This window comes from Magnolia sinica, chromosome 14 (genome assembly GCF_029962835.1).
Source record: "Magnolia sinica isolate HGM2019 chromosome 14, MsV1, whole genome shotgun sequence".
Lineage (NCBI taxonomy): Eukaryota > Viridiplantae > Streptophyta > Magnoliopsida > Magnoliales > Magnoliaceae > Magnolia > Magnolia sinica.
Window position 1 is genome coordinate 64,317,347 of NC_080586.1, and position 25,646 is coordinate 64,342,992.

At 38.3% G+C, this 25,646-nt stretch overlaps 1 protein-coding gene and 1 pseudogene across 1 annotated transcript; one reads left to right on the plus strand and one right to left on the minus strand.

Moving 5' to 3' along the window:
- Window positions 1–10,795, minus strand: part of LOC131225921 (phenylacetaldehyde reductase-like) — a 41,633-nt pseudogene extending 30,838 nt beyond the window's left edge.
- A 3,146-nt stretch (window positions 10,796–13,941) lies between these two features.
- Window positions 13,942–14,754, plus strand: LOC131224991 (uncharacterized). The gene is made up of 2 exons (XM_058220423.1): window positions 13,942–14,555; window positions 14,637–14,754. Exons 1-2 carry the CDS (start codon window positions 13,942–13,944, stop codon window positions 14,752–14,754), a joined length of 732 nt encoding a protein of 243 aa, XP_058076406.1.
- Window positions 14,755–25,646: the final 10,892 nt, after the last annotated feature.

Below are 25,646 nucleotides of genomic sequence, written 5' to 3' on the forward strand. Positions count from 1 at the left end.
GTTTCCAATTATTGTAGGATTGCACCAAGGGTCACAACATTGAGCTCTTATCTTTTCACATTGGTTATGGACTAGTTAGCAATGCATTTGTAGGAAGAGATCCCATGGTGTAGGTTGTTTGCAGATGACATAGTTTTGCTTAACAAAACGAGTGAGAAGGGTGTGGACACAAAGCTAGATTAATGGAGGGGTGCTTTAAAATCTAAAGGATTTAAAATTAGTCAAGGAAAAAGAGAGTGTATGAGTACAATTTTAGTAACAATAAAAGTGCAAACAAGGAATAAGTTATGATTGTTAACCAAGAAGTTTCCCAAAATGACCACTTTCAATATCTTGGGTCGATAATTCATGAGAGTGGAGAGATTGAGAAGGACATTGCCCATAGAATTCAAGCTGGGTCGAAGAAATGGAGATGTGCCTCTGGAGTTTTATGTGATCGTCTCGTACCACTAAAACTTAAAGGAAAATTTGAAGGATTGCTATAAGCGCAGCCATGCTTTGTGGGAAAGAATATTGGGCAGTTAAGGGATGTGGCGCAAGAACAAAAAGGATAGAATTTGATGCGAATGCATTCAAGGGAATTTAGGAGTAGCACCAATTGGTAATAAGATGAGGAAAAGTAGACTTGGATGGTTTGGTCATATGCAAAGGAGACCAAAAACTGCACCGGTTAGGAGTGAGTTGGTAAAAGTTGAAGACTCTAAAAGGGTAAGGGGAAGGCCCAAAAGGACATGGATGGAGATGGTAAGAAAAGACTTGATGACCTATGGTTTGACTGACGTTATGGCCTTTGAATCTTGATAGAGTGGAATGGCAGAACATGATTCATGTAGACTACCCTAATTAATTGGGACAAGGCTTTGATGATGATGATTGGAGCTCTTTTTCTTCTTCTTCTTCTTCTTCTTCTTCTTCTTCTTCTTCTTTTTAATTTTTTTTAATTTTTTTTTAAAATTTTAACCTGAAGGGTGACCATTGGATCAATTGAAGACATATAAGAGTGTCTAGAGATGGAATCAATCATAAAAAAATGGTAAAAATTTTAATCTACACAAGTCAAAAGTTCAATTTTATCTTTCATGCTTCATTACATACTCACCTTCAACATCCAAATCATCTTCATCTACATCTTTTCCACATCCATCCCACATCACTATTCTAGTGTTTATAGCTTAAAATTTTCATTCTCAGCTCTTGCTTACGCAAATCTAAACCAGAAACATCTCAAATTTTAATGCTACTGACCGTAGCTTGCATATCAAAGCTACATAACTATAGAACAAAAAAAAAGCAATGGCCAGGACATTAACTTTGCAAACCACAAATGCAATGAAAATGAGGAAAGCTAGAATGTAGAGCCCAAGATGTGGGAGATCAGGCAATAATCATAGATAAGATAGTCAAGTTTAAACAAGATAGCCAAGCAGCTGATCATGCAAAATAAGGCTTTGAATGAAAGAGGCGAGGAAAAGGAAAGAGGAGAACTATATAAAGATCTCCTTGTACAAGAAAAATGCACAGAATAAAATAAAGAACCAAAACTTTATAATACATACAATAGCTTTGCTAAGCTCACACGCGTGTATAATAAAGCTCATGTACACGCCACACATGTGCCATCATGACACAATCAATCCAAGATCCAATCCATCTATCAGAACAGCCCCACTATCTTGATGCCCTAACCCAAGAATCAGGTTGATCCACTGGTCAGGTGGGCCATAGTTTGCAAACTAAATGTACGGCTCAGAAAAACTTGGCTGAAGTTTTCTAACCAATCCACCTGTTTCCAATATTAGGCCCACATGCTGATTGGGCCATATTTTTTTTTTTTGGTAAAACATGTGCAAGATCTCACAGCATTTGTGCCATGCAGGCAAATGTGCTGCAGGTTCACGAGCTTTATTGAACGCATGCGCACTTAGCAAAGCTCCATTTCAAAAACTAAAATTTATAGTAACCGTTTGAATGAGGCTATCAGAAAGGAAATAATATGGGGCAAACCTGCGGAACCATGACATTATGATAAAATGGGGATGCTGTATGGAAAACCCCTTACGCCCATCGACCACAGCATCAAAGGCTCCCTCTTCCAACAAGTTTGCTTTGAACAAATGAAGTCTTTCTTTGGCTCCATCCAGGGCAAGCAAGTGTCCTATCTTCTTGGGACCATCTGCAATGACGTATGCTTGGATTTAATAAATAAACAAGAACGAGGTTAACATCTTAAATATGTTGAAAGATAAAATTGACATGAACATTTATTCTGTGATAGATGTTTGTCTGGACTCATCATTGAATTTGCACTAGAACAATTAGATGACAACTTGTTTGCCCGAACAATGGGGAGTGGGGACCAAAGTTGACATTCAATATCAATGCATAAGAGAGTTCTAGAACTTGACACTGAATCTATCACAATTCACAAACTATAAACAGAGCAGCTAACTAACCTGTCATGTATTGCACAAATGGAGATGTATCGGGCACAATGGATGATACATCTCCATATCAGCACAACCTGAGACACGATATGTGGGTATATCGCTGTCTCCGGTATATTCACATGCATCTCAGCATAGATGCAACCTCATCAGCTACTACAGCCTGTACCAGGTCTGATCAACATTGTCAAACTCGTGTGTTTTGAGATATCATTCATACAGCCATATCGTATCGCACACCACACGATTTGAATTGTAAGTTCATATGGCAAATCTCAAAAAATCGTAACCAAATCGTATCAAATCATACAAATCATACAAATCATAAGATATATGTGAACTGAATAAATGGGGCACAAATTTACATAAAAATTCAATTTTCATTTTTATACATTTTTTCTTGTTTTTTCCTTTGCTTTTAAAACATGTAAAAGGGCTCCCCTATTAGAAATCCTCACTTTCGTCTTTTGAGAGAGGGAGAGAGAGAGGAGCTTTGGAATTTTGATTTTCCAAAATCTAACAAAAAGACATCACATTATCTTTTCTTTGGTCAATAGAATCAAAAGCCACTTTTCCAATGTGATTCTACACACAGAAGGGTAAATTATTGAAGAACTCTTGTATGTTTTTAAGGCAGGTTCTTGGACGCAAAGAATGAAGGAAAGACAAGAATCCTTTAGTATTATCATGATATGTATTCCTTATACAAGTTCTCAATTGCCAATATCATGACATGTATTACTTCTCTTGCTGCCCACTGATGTGAAATGGATGATTGATGAGTTCTTAACTTCTTGTTTTTCCTGATTTTATGTTCTTCCAATTTATTTTTTTTCCAATATTTTAAGAAAATCAGAAAAAAAATTAAAAAAAATCTTACAATTTGTGATAAGATCTGTGATTCAACATGAATCAAGCCCTGTTACAACTTGCAACATAATAATGATTTTGACACCATTGGGTCCAATATGCACTTGACTTGGGCCAAGACGCTTAAATGCATTGTTATTTCCATTTTCACCTTTTTCACCTTTTCTTATTTTTATTCATTTTGAGCTGACATTCAATTACAAAAAAATGTGACACAACACATAAGAGATTCTAGGAATTTACATAGAATATATCACAGAATATAAAAAGAGCAGCCACGTAACAGTCCTATCTTAAACAATGTTGCCCGGAATCCAACAAGCCAAACCTCAGTTTATCTGTCTTTTTTTCTTTTTTCTTTTTTTTCTTTTCTTTTTCTGAAAGACAGCCTCAGTTTGTCTTTCTAGTTCATATAGTGATTAGCAGCAACAAGATGGCCTTCCAAATCTATGAGGAAACCAATTCCCTCATAGATGTGATTGGTATTCCCTCCGTTATCAGTCCCAAAACGAATTATTAAATAAAAAAAGAATGCTGTTACATTCTACCAGCAAACATGAAAAGCATGCCTCATACAGCTGCAAGACAAGCTATACAACAACAAACATGCCAGATTTCTCCAGGAGAGATTCCAAAGATGATATAGTACAAGTCAAGAACAACTTCACGGATGGTCAGAATTGAATGAAATTGGACTGAAAAGTTTGATTTAGGGCAAAACAGCCAAAATGCGTGCTATAGCTTCCAACGCCATTGAGTAACATCAGTTTTTTTCCTCGTTTATAGGGATTTTATCTCCTTTTGAATTGATGCGGGCTGAAGTGGGCCCAAAATCCATGGGCCAAGCTCAAGCTCCACAGCTGGCCCATCAATAAGGAGGCCCAAGCCTCTATGCAAAATCAATCAGCCAACCATGCAATAAAATCACATTAGATGTCTCGTATCCATTAAGCATCTTTCTTATTTACTCTTCCATGTTTTGCAATAAGTTATCAGTTGTCAATGACAACCTACCTTCTTCGCATGTCTAAAAAGGTTATTTAAGGGCCTGGCATAAGTAGTATGAAGGCACATTACAAGTGAATAAAAATTCTAGTTAATTGCTTCTACTTTGTTTGTGATTCTTATGCTTAGATTGGAGATGCCTATGTTTAGGTGGATCCTTCCCATCAGCAAGTCTTGCCAGATTGGTATCAGAGCAAGTCTAAAGGCTGGATTGAAGTCCTAGATCAACAAGCTAAATATTCTGCTTCCAGGTTCTTTAATCATAAAAATCTGCATCTTTTCCTTTATTCTCTTCATTGCATCTAGTCATCCTACCCCCATTCACTTTTTCTTTTTCTTTTTTTTACAAAAACCAAATGTCCAATTGACAAGGAAAGACTCTGCCGAAATTTTGGCAACCATCTACCCTCCCAATACCCAGCCTACTAACAATCCAAAATCCAGCCCCTATTCCAGTTCAAATCCAGCCCTATTCCAATCCAAATCCAGGCCTATCCTAGCCCATTAAAAGCCCCAAAATCCAACCCATTATTAGTACAAATCTAGCCCTTGTTTCAATCCATTAAAGCCTAGAATCTCATCTCATTAACAGTTTTGTTTTAAACCAGAAACCACCCTATATTTTATCCATTACTTTGTCGACGTCGCTACCTAATATGATATTTACTCATAGTGGTCACATCTATCGAGGGAGGCTTATTAATCAACATTGAAACAATTGCATCATTGAGCTATTCGCAAGGGTTGTCAACGCCGCTATTAACCATCTATGTGGAGAACAACATGGAGAGCAACCTGATTCCATCAAAAACCCCGATGGTAACCCAAAACTGCAACCAGAGTTCTAGCCATAACCTTCAGCAACTCAAAATGGTATTGGTCCTCAATAGTCTGTTTATGACTTTGTGTAACAGTTCTTTGCAGGGAAAACCCGTGACGCCTCGATAGAGATGCTCGAGAAAGACGATATCACCAAGAAAGTACGAGTTAAAGTTCCAAACTTCACGGGTCAACTTGATGCAAAGGCTTTTGTTGACTGGATTACAACGGCATCCAACAAGTAGCCTTTGTCAAGGTCAAGCTAAAGGGCCTAGTTCTAGACCCATTTAATGATGATGACCTTGGCACACCATCTACGATTTGATCGGGCCCTCTAAACTTTTCATCTGACCACTTCCTGGCCCTTAGTGGGAGTGGTATGATCCCGACTTGACAACAAATGATGCAAATGGCCCAATTATGGGCCATTTTGTCTCATCAAATGTGACCAATGGCACCACCAATGTAGGCCTCGACATAAGGCGTACCCTTCCTACAAGTGCTCCTTCCCAACCAGTTGATGGACCATGTGAGGCTTCCCATCCTCAAGGTTGAACGAGTTGTTTTAGCACGAAGAATGACAACAATGTTGACCTAATTTACAACCCACCAGATCCATCAGACCCCTCCATGTAGCTTTCACAAGGAAATACTCCTTGGATGTTATTAAGGAATGGAGCAATCCTCTTGTAGGGTATTTCATTGGAAAGAAACCTTACTTCTAAATTGTTAAAAATGTCATTGAGAAGGCTTGGAAAGTGCCTAGTGGGGTTGAGATCCACTCCTTAGAGGACCTTAATAAATGACTTCTCGAGATACACTAAGGTATACCTACTAAGAAGTAAAGATGAAACATTGGATTTCTTTATCAAGTATAAGACATAAGTTGAAAAGCAGTTAAATAAGAAAATCAAGAGAATTAAAACAGATAGGGGAGGTGAATATGAATCCTTACGGTTTAAGGAATTCTGTGAAAATAATACATTATACATGAAACCACTACCCCTTATACACCTAAACAAAATGGTATAGCAGAATGGAAAAATAGAACTTTGAAAGAAATGATGAATGTAATGTTAAACAGTTCTGGTTTACCCTCAAACATGTGGGAAGAAGCCATTCTTTCTGCTTGTCACATCTTGAATAGAATACCTTATAAAGTTACAGGTAAGATACCATATGAACTATAAAAGAAACATCCTACTAGCTATAAATACCTTAAAGTATGGTCGTGCTTAGCAAAAGTAGGGTTATCGGAAACTACGAAAAGAAAATTAGGTTCAAAAACAACAGGCTGCATATTTATAGGATACGTAGAAAATAGTGCAGCCTACGGATTCTTAGTTTTGACATCGAAGTATAACATCCTAAACCGTAACATTATTATTGAGGCAAAAGATGCAAATTCTTTGAGAATGTTTTCCAATGAAAGTTGCATCTAAAGAAATTAAAAATAATGATGCTTCAAGTATTAACTCAAGTAGTAAGACTGTAAAAAGAAAAAACGTAGACGAAATAAAACTAAGGAGTATAAAGGTTAGAAAAAAAAAAAAAAAAAACTATCCTAGGAGATAGATTCTATACTTTTCTCATTGAGAATGATCCTTTAACCTATACATAAGCTATCAATTCATCTGATACATCCTTTTGGAAAGAAGTTATAAATGATAAATGAGAATCTATTTTGTCTAATAAAACTTGGGAATTAGTAGACCTGCCACCACGGAATAAGACAATAGGATATATATGGATTTTTAGGAAAAAGTTAAAACCTGGTGGTACCACTGACAAGTTTGAAGCTACATTAGTGGGAGTTTCGAATAGAAGGAAGGGATAAAATACTTTGATACGTATTCTCCTATAGCTAGGATCTCTTCTATCAGAGTCGTTATAACCATGGCCTCTATATACAAATTTCTTGTACATCAAATTGATGTCAAGATAGCTTCTTCTTTTTTAATGGGGATTTAGTAGAAGAAATATACATGGATCAACTTAAGGGTTACAAAATTGAAGGTCAAGAAAACAAAGTATGTAGATTAATCAAATCCTTATATGGCTTAAAACAAGCTCCTAAACAGTGGCATGAGAAATTCGACAGTGTTTTGAAATCTAATGGATATAAAATAAATGACGCAGACAGATGTATATATAGTAAATTCATAGGTAATGAAGGAGTGATTATTTGTATGTAGATGACATGCTCATTTTTTAAACAAGTCTTAGATGATTAATTCTACTAAAAAATTCTTGTCATCACATTTTGATATGAAAGATCTAAGCGAGGTCAATGTGATTCTTGGAATAAAAGCAATTAAAAAATATGATGGTTTTATTCTATCTTAATTTCATTACATTGAGAAAGTGTTAAAAGGTTTTAATCACTTTGATAGCATATTTGTTAGCACTCATTATGACTATTTCATACATCTAAAGAAAAACACAAGTGAGAGTGTATCATAACTTGAATATTCTAGAATCATTGTTAGCCTAATGTACTTAATGAATTGCACAAGGCTTGATATAACTTATGCAGTAAATAGATTGAGAAGATATACTCATAACCCTAATCATGATCATTCAACTACTTTATCTAGAATATTGAGGTATTTGAAAGGTACAATCACATATAGTATACATTACATTGGTTTTCCCGCTATATTGGAAGGATATAACTATGCTAACAGGATTACAGATTCAGATTAAACAAAATCCACAAGTGGATATATTCTCATTTTGGGTGGAGTAGTTGTCTCCAGGAAATCCACCAAACAAACTTGTATTGCTCGGTCCAATATAGAATCTGAGTTCGTTGCTTAAGAAAAGGCTGCAACAAAAATAGAATGGAATAGAAATCTATTGGTTGATATACCTTTGTGGCCAAAACTTGTTTCAACTATATCTTTGCATTGCAATTATCAAGCTACTATAGCAAACAATGGCTAATAATAAGATCTATAATGGCAAAAATAAGCATATTTGACTTCGGCATAACATAGTAAGACATTTACTACATGGAGTAATAACCATTGATTGTGTGAGATCAGAGAGGAACTTGGTAGATCCTCTGACTAAAGGATTTAATAAACAACTAGTCGTAGATACATCGAAGGGAATGGGGCTGAATCCAATATCATGAGCTACTAGTGTTAGTAACCCAGCCTATACAAATAGAGATCCCATGCGATAGGTTTCAAATGGGTAAAGAACAAAACACTAGGAGACATTTAGCATTGCGATAAGAAAGCCCCTTTTATGGTGTAGGCAACGTAAGCGACAATTAGTAAGGTTGAGTCTCGAACTTTTAATAAATCCATATGTCATATACTAGTTGGTGGTGTATTCAGTTGTTGCGTAAACTTATGGAATTCACCTATACTAGTGTGGAGGTGAGGCCGCTTGCTATGAGAACTTGGATGAATTTTCTAAAGCACTAGTGAAATCCAGGTAAAGGTGCATGGCCAAAAAGCATCAAACCACATAACCATCTGTATCGGAACAATTGTGTGAGTGACATGTGTAGTTATTTTACATTAATAGGAATCAGGTTTAAGATTGTCTGTCACCTAACTCCTGTGAACCTACCTTATCTATTCTAAGTATCGATTCAAGTCTATTAAACATCAATATAATGCACAATTATTCAGGTTTAACTTGAAAGTCTTTATTTTGAAACATGTGGAGGATTATTGTAATTTGGTGTTTCGAAAAAAAATCTCCTACAAATTTTAAAAAAAAACAACAAAGGCATTTTGTCTTGTTGTAGTGTGGGTTTAGTTCCACATCAGACAGATAATGAGAAAAACTTGGGTTTATAAGAAGAGGATTTTGAATAGGGCTTAGGCTTCTTTCAGGAGGCATGTGAATTTGGTTGTTTGGGGAGGCTATGCCAACAACCCCAATCTATGCCATGAACTACACCCGCGCACACGCTGAGCCAAGCCGAGCCGTAGCCGTAGATGTGGGGCGGTGTGGTGCAATGTGGTCTGGTGACTATGCGCACATGAGTATACTTGCAAGCTTAAAAGTTTTTTTGTTGCCTTTTGAAATTTCGGTTAATCAGAACGGGTCATTTATTTTGAATTTCCGAACAGAGCCGAAAAAAGAAAGGTTTTTCTTTTTCAAAAAACATAACAGCCAGGACTGCCGGGGTGTGTACACACCCATTCGAGGCAACCTTTGAAGTCTATATAAGGAACTTCTCTGGTTCCGAATTTAATATCAATTCAATCTTTCGTCTCTCTTTCTTAAATCAAATCTCTGCAACGATTTCTTTCCGTTCATCTGATTTAGTCTTCGGGTTAGACATACAAAGACGGTTCGGGTCTTTGTACATCGAGTGCGCCGGTGTGACGAGACAACATTCGAGGGTATCCTGGAGGTTGATTATCCAGTATTCCTATTGCACTATGGACATCATCCAAAGGAGGGCAAATCAATTTCAACCCAAGTGACTGTCACCGCGCATTGAATCAAATAAGTTTTCTAAATTATTCCTCAATCAAATTTCTAATTTTTTTTTAATTTCTTTTTACAATTATTTTTAAATTCTGAATTTCCATAATTAAGAATTTACATATCCAAAATTCCTACAGTGCCAACCCTCCTTGCCCCAAGAAAGATGAGAGCTCATGTATGTGTGTGGATAGCCGGGCTATTAATAAAACATTGGTTGTACATGAGAAAATCATACAACTAGCTCCCCACCATGAAAATGGCCTCCCCAAAAAATCAGACTGATCCAACCATCAGGCAGGCGACCACCTGATGGAAAATTTTGGGCAGTTTTCCATTGTTTCCAAAGTTGTGGCCCACCAGTTGATTAGGTCAGTCCATCTCCATGGGGAGGCCACAATCGATGGGTCGGATGCCATATAGAGACCGTGGTGGGCCCAACCCACGGCTAGTTGCACAATTTTAATCATCTACAACTACTTGCATGCGAGGTGTTCTCTAGGAAAAAAGAAAGAAAGAAAAAAGATCCAATATAACCTGAGCCCGCCATTGCAAATGAACGATGTAGAAACAAATGATCCTGTTAGTTTGTTGGCTCTGGTTGATGAAATGGAAGTAACCAATTCAGCATACATGAACATTGATATGGCCAATCCAAACCGTTCAGCCATTGTGGGTGTAGCTAAAACCCAAAACCCAAATCGATCTTACAATCGAAATCACCAGATTTTCCCTATCGTATTCATCCAGACATTCAATACTACTTCTAACCGTCCATTCAAAGGCCACCAATCGGATGGTTAGAATCACGCAATCAGCGTGAGTTTGAGGCTATGCCCCATCTACAACAGTACCAACAACTTTAATGGTGTGGACTGACATAAAAAGCATGAGGAAGAAGGGAGAAATTACTGGGGTCGCGAACAGTGGCATTGATGGAGTAGCCACGATCGAGAATAAGCTTCACCAGCCATGATGCGATGTAACCAGAAGCACCCGTCACGCACACCAGCTTCCCGCTTCCGCTCATTTTCGCCTCTTCTGTTCTCTTTGTTTTTCTTCGTCTCCTTCAATCCCTTCGCTTTCCGAATACAAGCACACACACACTCTCTCTCTCTCTCTCTCCGCATCGTGGTTTTAACTGATTGGGTACTGGCCCGGCTTGTGCCGACGGCGGCACGATTTGATGGTCGGGTAGCGGGTGCGGCTGTCAGAGGTGAGTGCGCACTTCAGCGAATAACTTCCAAATGAAAGCATTTCTAACGGACGCTGTCTGGGTACTACCCCGCCTATTCCAAACGCGGTACAGGCTAGGGCTCTGAGGGGCCACTGTGATATATGGATCTTGTCCACACTGTACATCCATGTTTTCGTACGATTTTGGATTAGAAAATAAAAAAATGAAGAATATCCAAGTCTCAATGGACCACACATTGAGGATTAAACATCCACAGTTGAAAACTTTCTGGGGCCAATAAAGCTTCGTATCAAGATAATATTTATGTTTTCTTTTAATCCATATTTATATGAAATTATGAATAGGTTGGATGGCGAATAAACATCTCAGTGAACCCTGTATAAATGTTTCAACATTGAGCGTCATTAGTACCATTGCTTACTTTGCTGTTGTCCTCTTGAGATTTAGATATGCCTTATGTTTCAAATCAGAAACTAAAATGATACAAAAAAACGTATAGATGGTGTGGACATCATGGTGACCCACTGGAACCCCAGCCCAGCCTGTTCCAAGCTTGGAACAGGCGGGGTGGTACACAAATGTCGTCCATTTCAAACGTACCATACGGCTTGCATGTTCCGACGTCTGATGAGAGGGACGCGGATTAGCTACCGACCGGTTGAGTAGCTGATGAAGTGACGTTACCGAGTTCTATAGTACCACCCTGATGTATTTGTTATATCCACACCGTCCATCCATTTTGAGAGATCATTTTAGGGCAAGAATTTTAAGACTGTGGACCCCACCTTTTAGCCAGCTGTTTTTATGAAAGAAGATAAACCTTCTTCTGCAACTTAGACATGCATGTGCGGATTACGAATTTCAGGACAAAAATGCCCTTCCTTTTTTCATACTCTTTTCGCTACTGCTTTTCAGCGTTGCTTTCACTCCCTTGACGAACTATAAAGCATCGAGATATCCATCTAGATATTGTTATTCTACATTTTCTATATTTCATCTTGGCTAGGGGTACGTGAAATCCAATGAACTGGTTGCATCTTCTTAAAAAGGTTCAAAATATTCCCTCACTACAAAGCACCTCTCTTCAACCTGCATTTGACCGGTACTGCAACAGTCGGAGGTATAGATCTTGGAAAAAAAAGCTACACTCGTACAATGGCATTGCATGCGAAGTTTGGTCAATTCCATGTGTTACGCTTAGTCAATTTCATGCATTAGGCTTAGTTAATTTTATATGTTGATCGATTGAATCCATGTCAAACTTGCTCAATTCAATTTGAAGCTCACCCAATTCTATGTTAGAGCTCACTTGATTTGATGCTACGCTCGCTGAATTCCATGTTTACCCTGCTTAATTTCATGCTAGGATCGCTCAATTTAATGTTTGCCTAGCTTAATTTCATGGTAGATAAGGTCAATTTAATGTTTGCCGCGATAAATATAATGCTAGATTCGCCCAATTTAATGTTTGCCTAGCTTTATTTCATGGTAGATAAGGTTAATTTAATGTTTGCCGCGATAAATTTCATAATAGGATTGCTCAATCTACTGTTTGCCTAGCTCAATATTATCTTATGCTCGCTCAATTTACAGTTTGCCCATTCAATATCCATGCAATGCTTGCTCAATTTAATATTTGCCCCGCTCAATACCATGCTTTGCTTGCTCGAAGAAATGTTTGGCCAACTCAATATCACGCTATGCTCGCTCGAAATATTATTTGCCCCGCTCAATTTCGTGTTTGCCCCGCTCAATTTCATGTTTGCCCCGCTCATTTCCTAGTTTGCCCTACTCAATTTCATGTCTGTCCCGCTCATTTCCTAGTTTGCCCTGCTCAATTTCATGATTGGCGCGCTCAATTCTTAGTTTGCCCCACTCAATTTCATGTTTGCCCCACTCAATTTCATGCTTGCCCTGCGCATTTCCTAGTTTGGCCCACTCAATTTCATGCTTGCCACGCTCATTTCCTAGTTTAGCCCGCTCAATTTCATGTTTGTCCCGCTCAATTTCATGCTTACCCCGCTCATTTCCTAGTTTGGGCCGCTCAATTCCATGCTTGCCCCGCTCATTTCCTAGTTTGCCATGCTCAATTTCATGCTTGCCCCGCTCAATTTCATGCTTGCCCTGCTCATTTCCTAGTTTGCCCCGCTCAATTTCATGCTTACCCCGCTCATTTCCTAGTTTGCCTCGCTTATTTCCTAGTTCGCCTCGCTCAATTTCATGTTTGCCCCGCTCAATTTTATGCTTACCCCGCTCATTTTCTAGTTTGCCCTGCTCAATTTCAGGTTACTCCCGCTGAATTTCTATTTTGACCCGCTCAATTTTCAAGTTGCCCTGCTGAATTTCATGTGTACTCTGCTCAAACTGATAATGCCTCCCTCGCTCAATGGCATGATAGATAGCGTCACAAAATTAAACAAGCACCACTTGAAACCATTTGTTAACGACGAAGGTCCTTCATTATTTAATCGAGTTTTGTCATATGGCATGGTTCCATTGATTTATGATTTACTGATAATGTGTCATTGTATTGGTTTTCAGATAATGGCTACAAGAATCATGTGATTTTTTGGCGGGGAGTTAGAATTTGAAAACAAGCGATACTCGTACACGGGTGAAACATCAAAACAAATGACACTATGTCTTGAGACTACGTACGAGGATCTTCGATCTAGAATTTACAAGATTATTAAGAGCAGACCAGAAGATTGTGATATTAGGATGAAAGTATTGAATCCTTGCACTAACGAATCAATGCCTCCAATCGAAATCGAAAACGACGATGATGTCAAAGAGTTCTTGTCTTACCAGTTTGAGCATTCGGATAAATTCATCACGTTAGTCATCGAAACAATCCAAAACATCAATACCACAACATACGTGGACAGTGTGGCTGATGAGTATGACATGGAATTCAAATACAATCCCTCTCCATTATAAGTGGTAGTAAGCAATGATCAAATACCCGAACCGCCGCAAACATTGAACGTCGTGACTACGCAAGTTAGTGGTGCGGTTGACATTAAAAGTAATTATGAATACAAGACACCGCCGTTAGCATCAACAGTGGATCTGCCATCATCGTCCACCCTCCCATCTGTGCGTGTAAGTGACATTCTGCTTTAAGACCTTCCCGATACATCAAACCTCATGACTCGTCAAGTTCTTATGCCATTTGATGATAATGCATTCACCAATGCAAAAATGCTGGAATATACTGATTTGTTATGTGAACCGACCGATATAGCTATTGGGCAAACGTTTAAGGACAAGAGTCAGTGCCAGTATGTTTTAAGTCAATTTGCAATTCGGAATAATTTTCAGTATAGAGTAATATACTCAAATTCCAGGAGATTTACCGTGGTGTACTTCGAAGATGCATGCGAATGGAGGGTTCATGCATCTCGGGAGAATGATACGGGTATATTCAAAATACAAACTTATGAATCAAAACACACATGCGGCATGACATGGATGAAGAGCGATCACCGACAAGCTAGCAGTAAGCTAGCGTGTGATCTGGTTATTAGCCGCATTGAACAACGCCTAGGGTTGAGGCCAGCTGACATTATCTTCGCCATGCAAGAGAAATATAATATTCGTATCAGTTATTGGAAGGCATGGAAAGCTAGGGAACTTGCAATTAATCACGTGATGGGGTCTTACGAAGATTCCTACAATCAACTCCCTTTGTATTTGCATGAGTTGAGGAGGGCCAACCCAGGGACAGTTACTGCCATTTCTGTAAACCAACAGACTTGGAGGTTTGAGAGATGTTTTTTAGCTCTCGGACAATGCATATGAAGTTTTCAGAAATCATTGCGGAGCATATTGGCTTTTGACAGGACACACTTAAAGGGTAAATATAAGGGTGTGCTATTCATCGCCACAGCCTTAGATGGGGACAATCATATATTTCCACTTGCGTTTGACATCGGAGAATTAGAGAACAACAGTAGTTGAAATTGGTTCCTTACCCACCTTAACAATGTCTTAGGGTATGTGGAGGGTCTTGTCATTATATCCAACCGACATAAAGGTTTAATGAAAGAGGTTCCCCAAGTCTTCCCGCGTGCAATCCATGGGTATTGTGCGTACTACATGTACAAAAACTTGGTGGACACTTTCAAGGACAAGTCGTTGGAGATGTATTATTGGATGGCTGTGAAGACTTGCAGGATGGCCGAATTTGAAAAAATAATGCATGATATCGAAATGACCAATCCCCCAGTACATGCATGGTTGATAGAAATCGGGTACGAGAGATGGACATCTTCGCACTTTCCAGGAAGAAGATTCAACTTGGTCACGATGAACATTTCTGAGTGCGTTAATGCCATTTTCAAAGAAGCACGCGAATACCCCGTTATGAAATTGATAGAGGCTGTAATACTGAAGATACAGGAATTGTTTTACAAGAGACGAGAATCTGCGGCATCATTTGTGGGTCCATTGACACCATGGGCGGAGAATCAGTTAAAGGATATCATGTAGAAGGCGTGAGATGTTCGCTGCCATGCTATTTCTCGAGATGAGTACTATGTCGTTAGAGATTATAACGATACGGTGAAGCTCAGTGAGTTTTCATGTACATGTCGTGAGTTTGGCGTGAAGGGGTACCCTTGCATGCATGTCCTGTCAGCTTGCATAAAGTACAATCTGGATCACTACTTATACTGCTCCCCATTTTACACGGCGCATAATTATCTGGCCATGTATAGTGAATCGGTGTATCCAATACGCGACAATAGCGAGTGAAAAATTTCAGCGGGGATGAAGGAGTATTATGCGCAGATTAAACCCCCAAAACAGAGGAGGTCAGCTGAAAGACTCAAAAATCTTAGAATTCCATCACGTGGAGAGGAATCGAAAACAGTAAAGTGTGGGCGATGCAAACAAACCAGACATAATCGCCGGTCGTGCAAGCTTCCGATACCCGGTGTGTAGCATATCGTGTAATTTATATAATTTATGTACTTTGTATGATACATACAATTGAAAGTTATATATTGCTCCTAGTTGATCTTCATGTATAGCATATCGTGTAAAAATGCACCAATTGTCAGCCCTATCTATACATGCATTCCATAATGCCCCCTTGTATTGTAAAAAGAAATTATCCACTATATTACCTGCATAACAAGGGTGACATTTGGATAATCAACACCATGTACAAATACATTAGAAGTCACAAGAATAAGACCTTTTGACTTCTGAAACTCATCTCCAACCATGGTTCTATAGAATGGATCTCCCGCACATTCAGGTTCAACTCGGAAAGAAGGTTAGCAACCAGTCTTGTGACCATTACATTAGTACAAAAGACAAGAAACTGCAATTAACTTCGACTGGTATAAACCAGAGGTTGTGGACTGAAGAATCTTGGCAAGAGGAGTAAAATTGATTTCGGTAACTGTTACAAAGTAATGATGCATACCTTATGGTCAATATTCTCTGATATATGCTCTATGAGAATGCTATATAGTTCTGAAAATTGCGTGTCAAGAGGGGCAACTAAATGTGTCTGTCTGATCTGAGTCATAGTCCACATTGAAATATTTATGGAAAAAGCAACTGAATAGGTTGAGCCACCCATCTAAAAAAATTTGTCATCACCAATCAAGAAGAAATCATGCATATGCTTTACCTGTGAGTGTGTCTCCTCATACTTTGTATAATACATACAATTGAAAGTTATGTATTGCTCCTAGTTGATCTTCATGTTTCTCACGTTAGAACATGTTGAAGGAATTTCACCACTTAGCCCATTGCTATCCATGCATATGTTAAAAGCAAGAACAGATTAGTAATCCAATTAGAAGATTTCTTACGCTCTTATTAGCTAGGGATTCCACAAACCAATTGGATGAACTTAATTGAAAGTTCAAATAAACCATTTAGAGTTCTCGTCGATGGGCAACCACACCTTTCCACCCATTTTCCGGTGCCTGTCTGTCCGTATGCGAAGATGCAGGCACTGTAACCATCAAAGGCAGATTTGATCACTGGCTCAACTTTGGAAAAAAAAAATTCGATTAAAAGTTTTCAAGAACGAATCCAACTGAACAATTTCACATTGAGAAGCAACTAGGAAACTGCATTTATAACAATAGATAAATGGGACCTCCTTCATACCTAAAGATAGAGAGATTCAAATTAGGTCCCAAGTGCCCCATTAGCAAGGCATCTGACCAGAACAATGGTCCCAATCAGCATACATATTTGCGATGGGTGTGGTGGTGGAGCAACACCTAATAGAACTTCACGAAGCACAACATAATAGCATCTCTCGATGCCACATTGCATCATTCAGTACATAATCGTTATGCATATTATTGCATCAGAATGCACAATTAACATAAAGATTATCTGAAATCATTTGCTAATGTGGAGTATAGATAATCAGGAAGGAACATATGACATGGATTTAGAGAAAACGTCTCTGATATATAGTAGGATACCAAATTACTACTTCAATAAATCGCTTATAACAAATAGAAGGATCAATTCCATGTTGAAGTTATAGTTCGAGTTTAGGCTAATTTTGGCTTAGATCCAGCTTTCCTGCATGATTTCTTTTGATCATGGTCATCCATGAAGTTATGTCACTTGTTCTACATAAATCATCAATTAGTCTAATTTTTCAAAGAAGCCTTTGAGAGTTCACTAGCCTTGATGAACAGTTTGGATGGGTGATGGAAATGCCAATGAGGTGATTGCAACTATAACCCATCCTCCAGTGGGTCACCCCACCACTATAACAGGACACCTTTAAATACCTGGCCAGTACAACTATTGAATGGCCCCACATGAATTTGAAGGTTTTTGGGCAGTTTTCCCTTGTTCTCTATGGTGTGGCTGATTGGATTGGTCTGTCTTTTAAGGCATCCTATTTCACAGTGGGGATGTGACCCTACAGGACAGTTTTCATGCCACACACATGCTAGAGTTCCACATCCATGACAAAATAACAGAACCCTATAGGCCAAAACAGCACCGTCCTTTTCACAATTTAAAAATTCAAAAAGAAAAAGGATAATAACTTACCAAAAGAAAAATATGAGAGATACCAAAATATTGATGACAACATACAATAACCTGTATGAATCAAATTCAAACCAAAACAAGCCAAACCAAGACAAATTAAGACACACCCAAAACAACTCTACCTTTATACCTCCAATTTTTTTTTTTAAATAATAATAACAAGGCAAAGCAAAAATGCCCATTACTTGCACACCCATGACAAAATAACAGAAACCCAAAATAGCTCTATCCTTATGAAAAATTTAAAAAAACAATACAAAAAAAGAAAAGGAAATACCTTGCTAAGAGAAAAATGAGAGATAACCAAAACATCAATGCACCTGAGGCGCATGTTAGTAGGAGGGGAAGGGAAGAGGGTTTTGAAGCTCACCATTGCTCCTGCTACCGTTGTTGCTGTTGATGCATTAATCGGCATCCCTAATGGAGAATAAAATGCTATAATCGGCATTCTTAGACCACGAAAGCAAGCAAACCTGTAACTGATTCGGTAGTAGGGTTCCTGAATGGGTAATTTGTCCACTACCGAGAAGAGATCGAGAGCATGAACAGGAGATATAGCATGTATCAAGTAATCTTGTTGTGATCAGATCCAAATTTGAAATTTCTCATTGTAAAATAAAAATATAAAATATGTAAGGAAAACGAACAAGTTGAATCTTTACCAAATTCAGGGAAAGAAATCATATATGCACTTCATTATGCACATTGATAATTATCCGAAACCTGACTGGAATCAATCAGAGCCAGAAGATAATAAGCATCCAAATGGAATCAAATGCAGCAAGTTCACATATCATGAGAAAACATATAAATTTGCCAAGCAGACAACAAATTCATAACACCACGTACTATAATCACAAAAGTCATGAGGCGAAGATGCAAGGTCAATGAGGAAGTTCATTTATAATCACACTTAGAGATAAATAGTTTGAAGGGGTCATGGTGAGGCTATGGGCAACATGGTTCACCAAAAAAGAATTTAGATGGCAAGCTGTAGTAAACTTAAGGCTGGGCTGAGTTCTTTTTTCAGTTTTGTCGAATGGGCAGATTGATATAAGAGTGGCAGTCGGGTGTGGCAGAGGATTGAGGGGATAGTTTATGAATAATGAATTCTTTGATAAAGGTGAATGGCATGGTTGAGATTCTTGAGTACATCTACAGTCCAGAGGAAGTGCATAAATAAATTTCATCATAACACCAAATACTATAATCAAAATAAGTACCCCAAGTTTAGGCACTAAAATCATAGTCCCCTGGATCAGTTCAAGTAAAATTAACGCCACTATTTAAAGAAACAGTTTGACAATAATATCCGATAGGCTTGGCATCCCAAAAAGATACTTGATGCACAAGCCAACAGACATGACTAAATGCAGTCTATCTGGACGGACCGCCATCCAGTGGAGCAACATCATCATGCCGGCAGGTGATTGTGGCAATAAGGGTGTCAATCTTATCCTCGACCCGTTCCATACCCTTCTGGATGGCCTAAGAAAGCCGCTCCAGTCACGTGAGTCGTTTGTCCTGCTCATCCATGTGCCTGATAATGTGTGCCCTGCGGTTACGGTATGGCATCCTTCGACTAGTATGACCATACGAGGATCGTGGCTGCTCTCCCTCTGTAGGATAGTCGATGTCGGCTGCCTCTGTCTCAGCCGCGTCCGTCCCTGCAGCCTTTGTCTCCACTGCCTCTGCTTCTGTCTCTCCCATAAAATCTTCACTGCGCCTTACTGATGTCGAAGCCCCTTTCAACCTCAGTTTCATGCGCTCGATGTTGTTTTGTGTAAACATTTTCATGGGTCTGGGTCGGTCAGTGGTGGGCATTAGGCCAACATGACGGGAGAGTAAACATAATAGGTGTGGGAATGGAATGGCATCCTTTCTCGTGGTTGCTATGCTGTCGGCAATTATTTGAGTAATGATGGTGGGCAAACACAGACGAATACCATGACAGATGCTGTATAGAATATCTAACATATACGAAGTAATGTCAGACTTGTTCGAGTCCCTCAGATAAACGTTCCAGGTGAAGATACTGTGTAGCACCTTGTACTTGTCTTCCAGGTGCGTTGCTCTCAGTGCATTACCCTTATGCCAAGGAACATTCTGTCCTTTACAAAAATACTTCGTCATTTCTAGCCGCATAGTTGGGTCATCAATGTTGTGATCCGTTAAGCCTCGACCTGTGGCTGGAATCCCTAAAAGCTATGCAACCACCCCAATATCAATGGTGGTGGTTATCTCTCCAATGGTCACCTGAAATGAAGCAGGGTGCGTTATCGGCGAGTGACAGTATGATAGAAATATGATCACTTGCTCATTTCTAATTGTCCCTCCAAAATCTAACAGGTTACTCCACCCAACATTCTCCAAAATCTGTGAAATCCCAAATTGCTGGATGCAAGCTCGATCGACTTTTTTCTTATATACTATTTTTCGGACGCGATATTTGTCATACATGTTCGCAGGGGGAGGAGGAACCTGTGGGATCAATTGTTCTGGTTGTATTGGTGGAGGGGGATCCTAAATTGGAGTACTCCTTTGAATACGAGCTCGCCTAGCCGGCGATTCGGTCGGGGAAGTCCATTCCTCTGCCCGTTTCAATCTACGTCTTGAACAGAGTTTGGTACGATCTCCCTTGGATGACTCTCCAACCATGACCTTTTTTCCTTTATTCTTAGGCATTATGACGATTGAGATGATATTGCCTGTTATAAACAAAGGAAATAATAAAATAATGCAATTAAGGTAATTAAGGTAATAAAATCATCTGAAGGAAATTTGTCGATATTATGTGTGAGAATGTTCCCTAATTTGGAAGGAGAAATGGATTGGTTCCAACAGCCCTAATTATATTTCTATTAATTTGGAACTTTTGGCTGGTCGCAAGCTCAATCAGTGAATCAATGATGTTTATGGGCCACTTGCTCCCACAGCTAGTGATCGACAATACTAATGGGTCACTCACCACCCATATTACTTGAGACATGAAAAAGCAGAAACAATTCAATTAAACAATATCATTCAATACATTCAAATTGTAACAAAAGAACACAATGGTTAGAAAATAATTCTCAATTTTTTAAATAAACTGATTCACCTCTGAAATGCTGTGAATAAGTATATTAATGAAAACGTGCACTGTCAACATATGCATGCAAATTGACATAACATATACGAGAAAAATAGATTGTTAGAATAAAAGAATGGTACATATTCAACATTCACATCCTATCAGCCCAATGAAGATCTGTGCCCCTACTGTTGCCAAATTGTTCATTTGCCGGCCAAGGCAATTAAGGTAATCCGGGGACACATAGTTAATTCATTGCTCCCCAAATCGTATGATCAGTGTTTGCAATCTTGATAGCGTCGGTATCACAGTTCACACAAATTTCAAATATTTGGTCCAACCAAACACACCCAACATCAGCAATAATTTTTTTTTCTTTTATTTTCGGATTTTCTTCGCATAACTTACAACGACAAAGGCAGGTTAGATCACATTCCTCTATTCTTAAACCAAAGACCACCATCATAGGCTCATAGATTTGTAACTGGGGCATCTCTCTATAGGAATGATGAATGAGATAGACTCTAATGAAACTTCACCACCATTTCAAAAATGGTGGGGACACGACCATCATATATATTGTATGGCACGTTTCCTAAACCATAACTATGACAAGAAGATCAAGAACTTATCCACCATCAGTGCTTCAAGAACCTGTAGAACACAAACACAGCATTTCACATCGATTGCAATGAAGACAAACATACCGAGATCGTCAAAGAAGAAATCCCTCGAAGAGCCCCGTTGCTAATGTGGAGAAATCCGGTTGAGATGAAGTGGAGAGAACGTTTTGGAAGATGGATTCTAAAAATGGAATTTGAGAGAAATAAAGGATGGTTGGTGAAAGTAGTTAATGCTGTATTTTTTTTCAAAACCGAGCATCGTCGATAATATCGACAACTTGTCGATATATCGACACTATCAAAATTTCAACGGTCAGAGCACTGGAGAGTTCAGTTCTTTGTTCGATATTATCGACCAATAGTCGATATATCGACAATATGCTGTCGATAGTATCTAGAACATGTCGATATATCGAGTAAAATGGAATTTTTGGAGTTTTGTTACTGGATACATTCAGACGTAATTCAATATTATTGACAATCTGTCGATATATCGATAAGTGGCGAAAAATCTACAATAGATATATCGACAAGCTATCGATATATCGACATATTATGAAAATGGATCAAAACTTCGCTGCACATTTGCACTCCAGAGTCTATATTATCGATACCTCATCGATATAATCACAACTTACGTCGATTATATTTGTAATATGTTGATCATATCTACAACTTACGTGGATCATATCGACGATATATCGATAACATCGACCGTGCATTTCTGGTTGTTAAATTCGTAAATATCATCGACATATCGTCGATATATCGACATTGTGTCGATATGATTTATAAATTCTCGATATATCGATTAAATATGGATTTTTTTGGGTTTGCTCGCTGGACAAATGAGGACATAATTCAATAATATTCACAAGATGTCGATATATCGACATGTCATCTGGTATCGATATATCGACATGTTGTCGATATATCGATTAAATATGAATTTTTTGGGTTTGCTCGCTAGACAAATGAGGACATAATTCGATAATATCCACAAGATGTCGATATATCGACATGTCATCTGGTATCGATATATCGAAATGTTGGCGATATATCGATTAAATGTGGAATTTTTGGGTTTGTTCGCTGGACAAATGAGGACATAATTCGATATTATCCACAAGATGTCGATATATCGAGATGTCTTCTACTATAGATATATCGACATTGTGTCGATATATCGATATACAATGCAAATCAATATACAGCTGATATTTTATTTTTTTTAGTGTATTTTTTTTTTGGAATTTATTCATGTACATTTTTGTTGGTGTATTTTTTTATTTATGTTTGGGTTAGTTTGTTGAACATACCCTCCATGTTAGCCACCCCCACTAGGGATCGATACGAACATAAATAAATTTCATCATTGTTTATGTTTGGGTTAGTTTTTTTGCTTTTACTACTTGTATTTTTTAGCAACCAACTAAGGAAAACGTACCTAAATATCACTTTAATTTCACTACTAAACTATGGAGGTGTCCCAAAAGAAAATTTTGATGGATCTTTGGAGCAATGCTTTGAATGATGCTCAAAATGTTCGTTCCAATAAGCACATTGCATTGAAAGGTATGTTTTGTACTTAAGACCTATTAGATGTGTTGTTGAAAGCGATGGAGACATATACTGGGTGTCAAGAAATCTAGGAGTTCATATACAATTGCCAAATTATAAGAATGCATGCTTGTGATTGTTCAAATTGGAAATGTTCTTTGCAGGAATGACAAGCACGGTTGCGTGAGATGTATGGGTCTTCTGCAGCAGCAACGTGCTGCACACTCACCGGAGCTCGTTTTCTTCATTCTTGTGAACGCATCATACAACCCTAGACACCAGATTTGCATGGGCGAATGGTTGATAGTCGGCGGCAACTTTTGTTTCTACCATTAACTTTTTCTTTTGAATTCAGATTCAAGCGGAATGCATCTCCTCACTTTTATCTGTTTGACTATCAATTTCCACCACTGACCCACTACAAGCACCGATTTCTCTGAATATATCATCGATCCAAAATTCTAAAAGGTTATACCATATTTGGTACCAATGCTCCTCCCACCCAAAGACTGACCATTCCCCCCAGTTTTGTAACTTCATGATTTCCCATTTCGATGATTTCCTCCCATTTGGCCGAGACAGTAGCTTTTTCTTAACAAATGTTTCCCATTTCGATGATTTCCCCTCTTTTCCAACCCAGATGTATCATCTCTCTCGATAACCCCTTCTTCCTTTTTCATGCCAAGTTCTTTTAATCACTTTCCAATATGCCAAGCAATATGTCCCAAAAACCAAAAAAGAAAGCTTCATCGACTAGATAACGACATGAGGATTAAAATAAGAATACAACAAAATTCCCTTCATGTCGAGATGCATGTTCAGACGTGGCAACCCGATCTTGCATTGTCAACCCCTAAGAAAGATGGATCTTAGAGGATGTATATGAACAATCATGCATGATTAACCAGGTCATTATCAAATATCAAGTACCGGTTTCTAATTCTACGACTAGATAATATATTGGACGTATTGTATTGAACAAAGATCTTTTTGAAGATTGACCTAAGGAGTGGAAAACATTATTCACATCCAACATGAGTTTGAATGGAAGACTGCGTTTATAACCTAAATGGGTTGCATAAGTGGGCATGTGAGTTTGAATGACATTCTTGCTTTCAGTCCTTGATTATTTCTTGACCTTAATTATTTACAATAAGTATTTGATGTACCACAGAAGATGTCACCATATATTAAGTTAAACATGAGCTCTTTCCTTGTCCTTGGTGTTTTGTTTTGGGTTAAATTGTTTCTACGAAAGGGATCGAGGTAGACTAGGAGAAAATTTGGGCCTAGTAGAGTGGCCCATGCCTCAACTATTATACCACTTGTTACCATTTGCATGCGCATAGGAAAATTTGAATAGACGAAACTAATGGGAAAAAAGGCTTCAATGCCATCAAGAAGAAGATGATGGAGGTCAAGATCTTAAATATCCAAAGTTCAACACTCTTGATATGGAAAGCGGCACTTCAAATGTTGGTACGGTGCAATGCTAAGTTAGAAAGGAAGGTTTAAGCTGATTGCTTCCTTTAATTAGAAGTTTAATGAAGAATGTACCTACTCCATATATGATATTAAGTTCGACTGAGTGGTCTAGGCGCTGCAACATTGAAGGCAATACTTGATTCATTGCAAAATTTTCTCTATTAGGATCATGAGTCATTGAGATATTTCAACTCACAATAGAAGACAAGTGCTCACTATGCAAAGTGGACATCATTTTTACAATAGCATAATTTCTTTTGCATTATAAAGCTGAAATACGGAACAAAGTAGCAGACACTTTGAGTATTAGGGTGTTGCTATTGGGGAGACTTACCATAGAGGTTGTTGGAATCCCTTGTCCCATCTCAAAAGTGAATAAAAGCATCCAACTAAGAGTAAATGGATACAAGGATCATACAATTCCACTTGGGTGCATTGGAAGAATGAGCACAATGATCATACAGGTTTCAATTTTAATATTCCCCACATAATAGTCACCCAGTTTCCCCTGCTGCAGTTTGGCATGAACCCATAGTTTCCAAACATGGCCTAGAGAAAACACAAACATCCCTAAACTCCCTTTAAAAATCACCCCATTGCAATAAAAAGGAGTAGGAAGTGCCCTACAGTGGTTGCATCATTGTGCATAAAATCCGTACAATCTGTAATATCAAGACATTGAACTTGATCTAGAGCAATTGCCAAGCATCGAGTTCCATGTGCATTGTACTTGATCGATGAGCATATCGAGACAAACTGAAAATATTGTTGGACAGTATAAAGTTCATTTCATCATTCACTAAAATTAAAGAGTATGCTATACATCGAAACTTACACTTCCGGTGAGTATGCAGAAAATTTTCAAGTATATGCATTTCAGTGCGAGTTCTTTCTCTAATCATGATAGACTTGAGAGGAATTCGGATCAACCCTTCCAAGGCTATCGTGATTAGAGAAGGAACTCGCACTGAAATGCACATACTTGGAAATTTTCAGCGCTCCAAGATTACTGTAAACCTCCAAATAATACATTCTTATAAAATTTTCTCCCTTGCACTGCACAAATA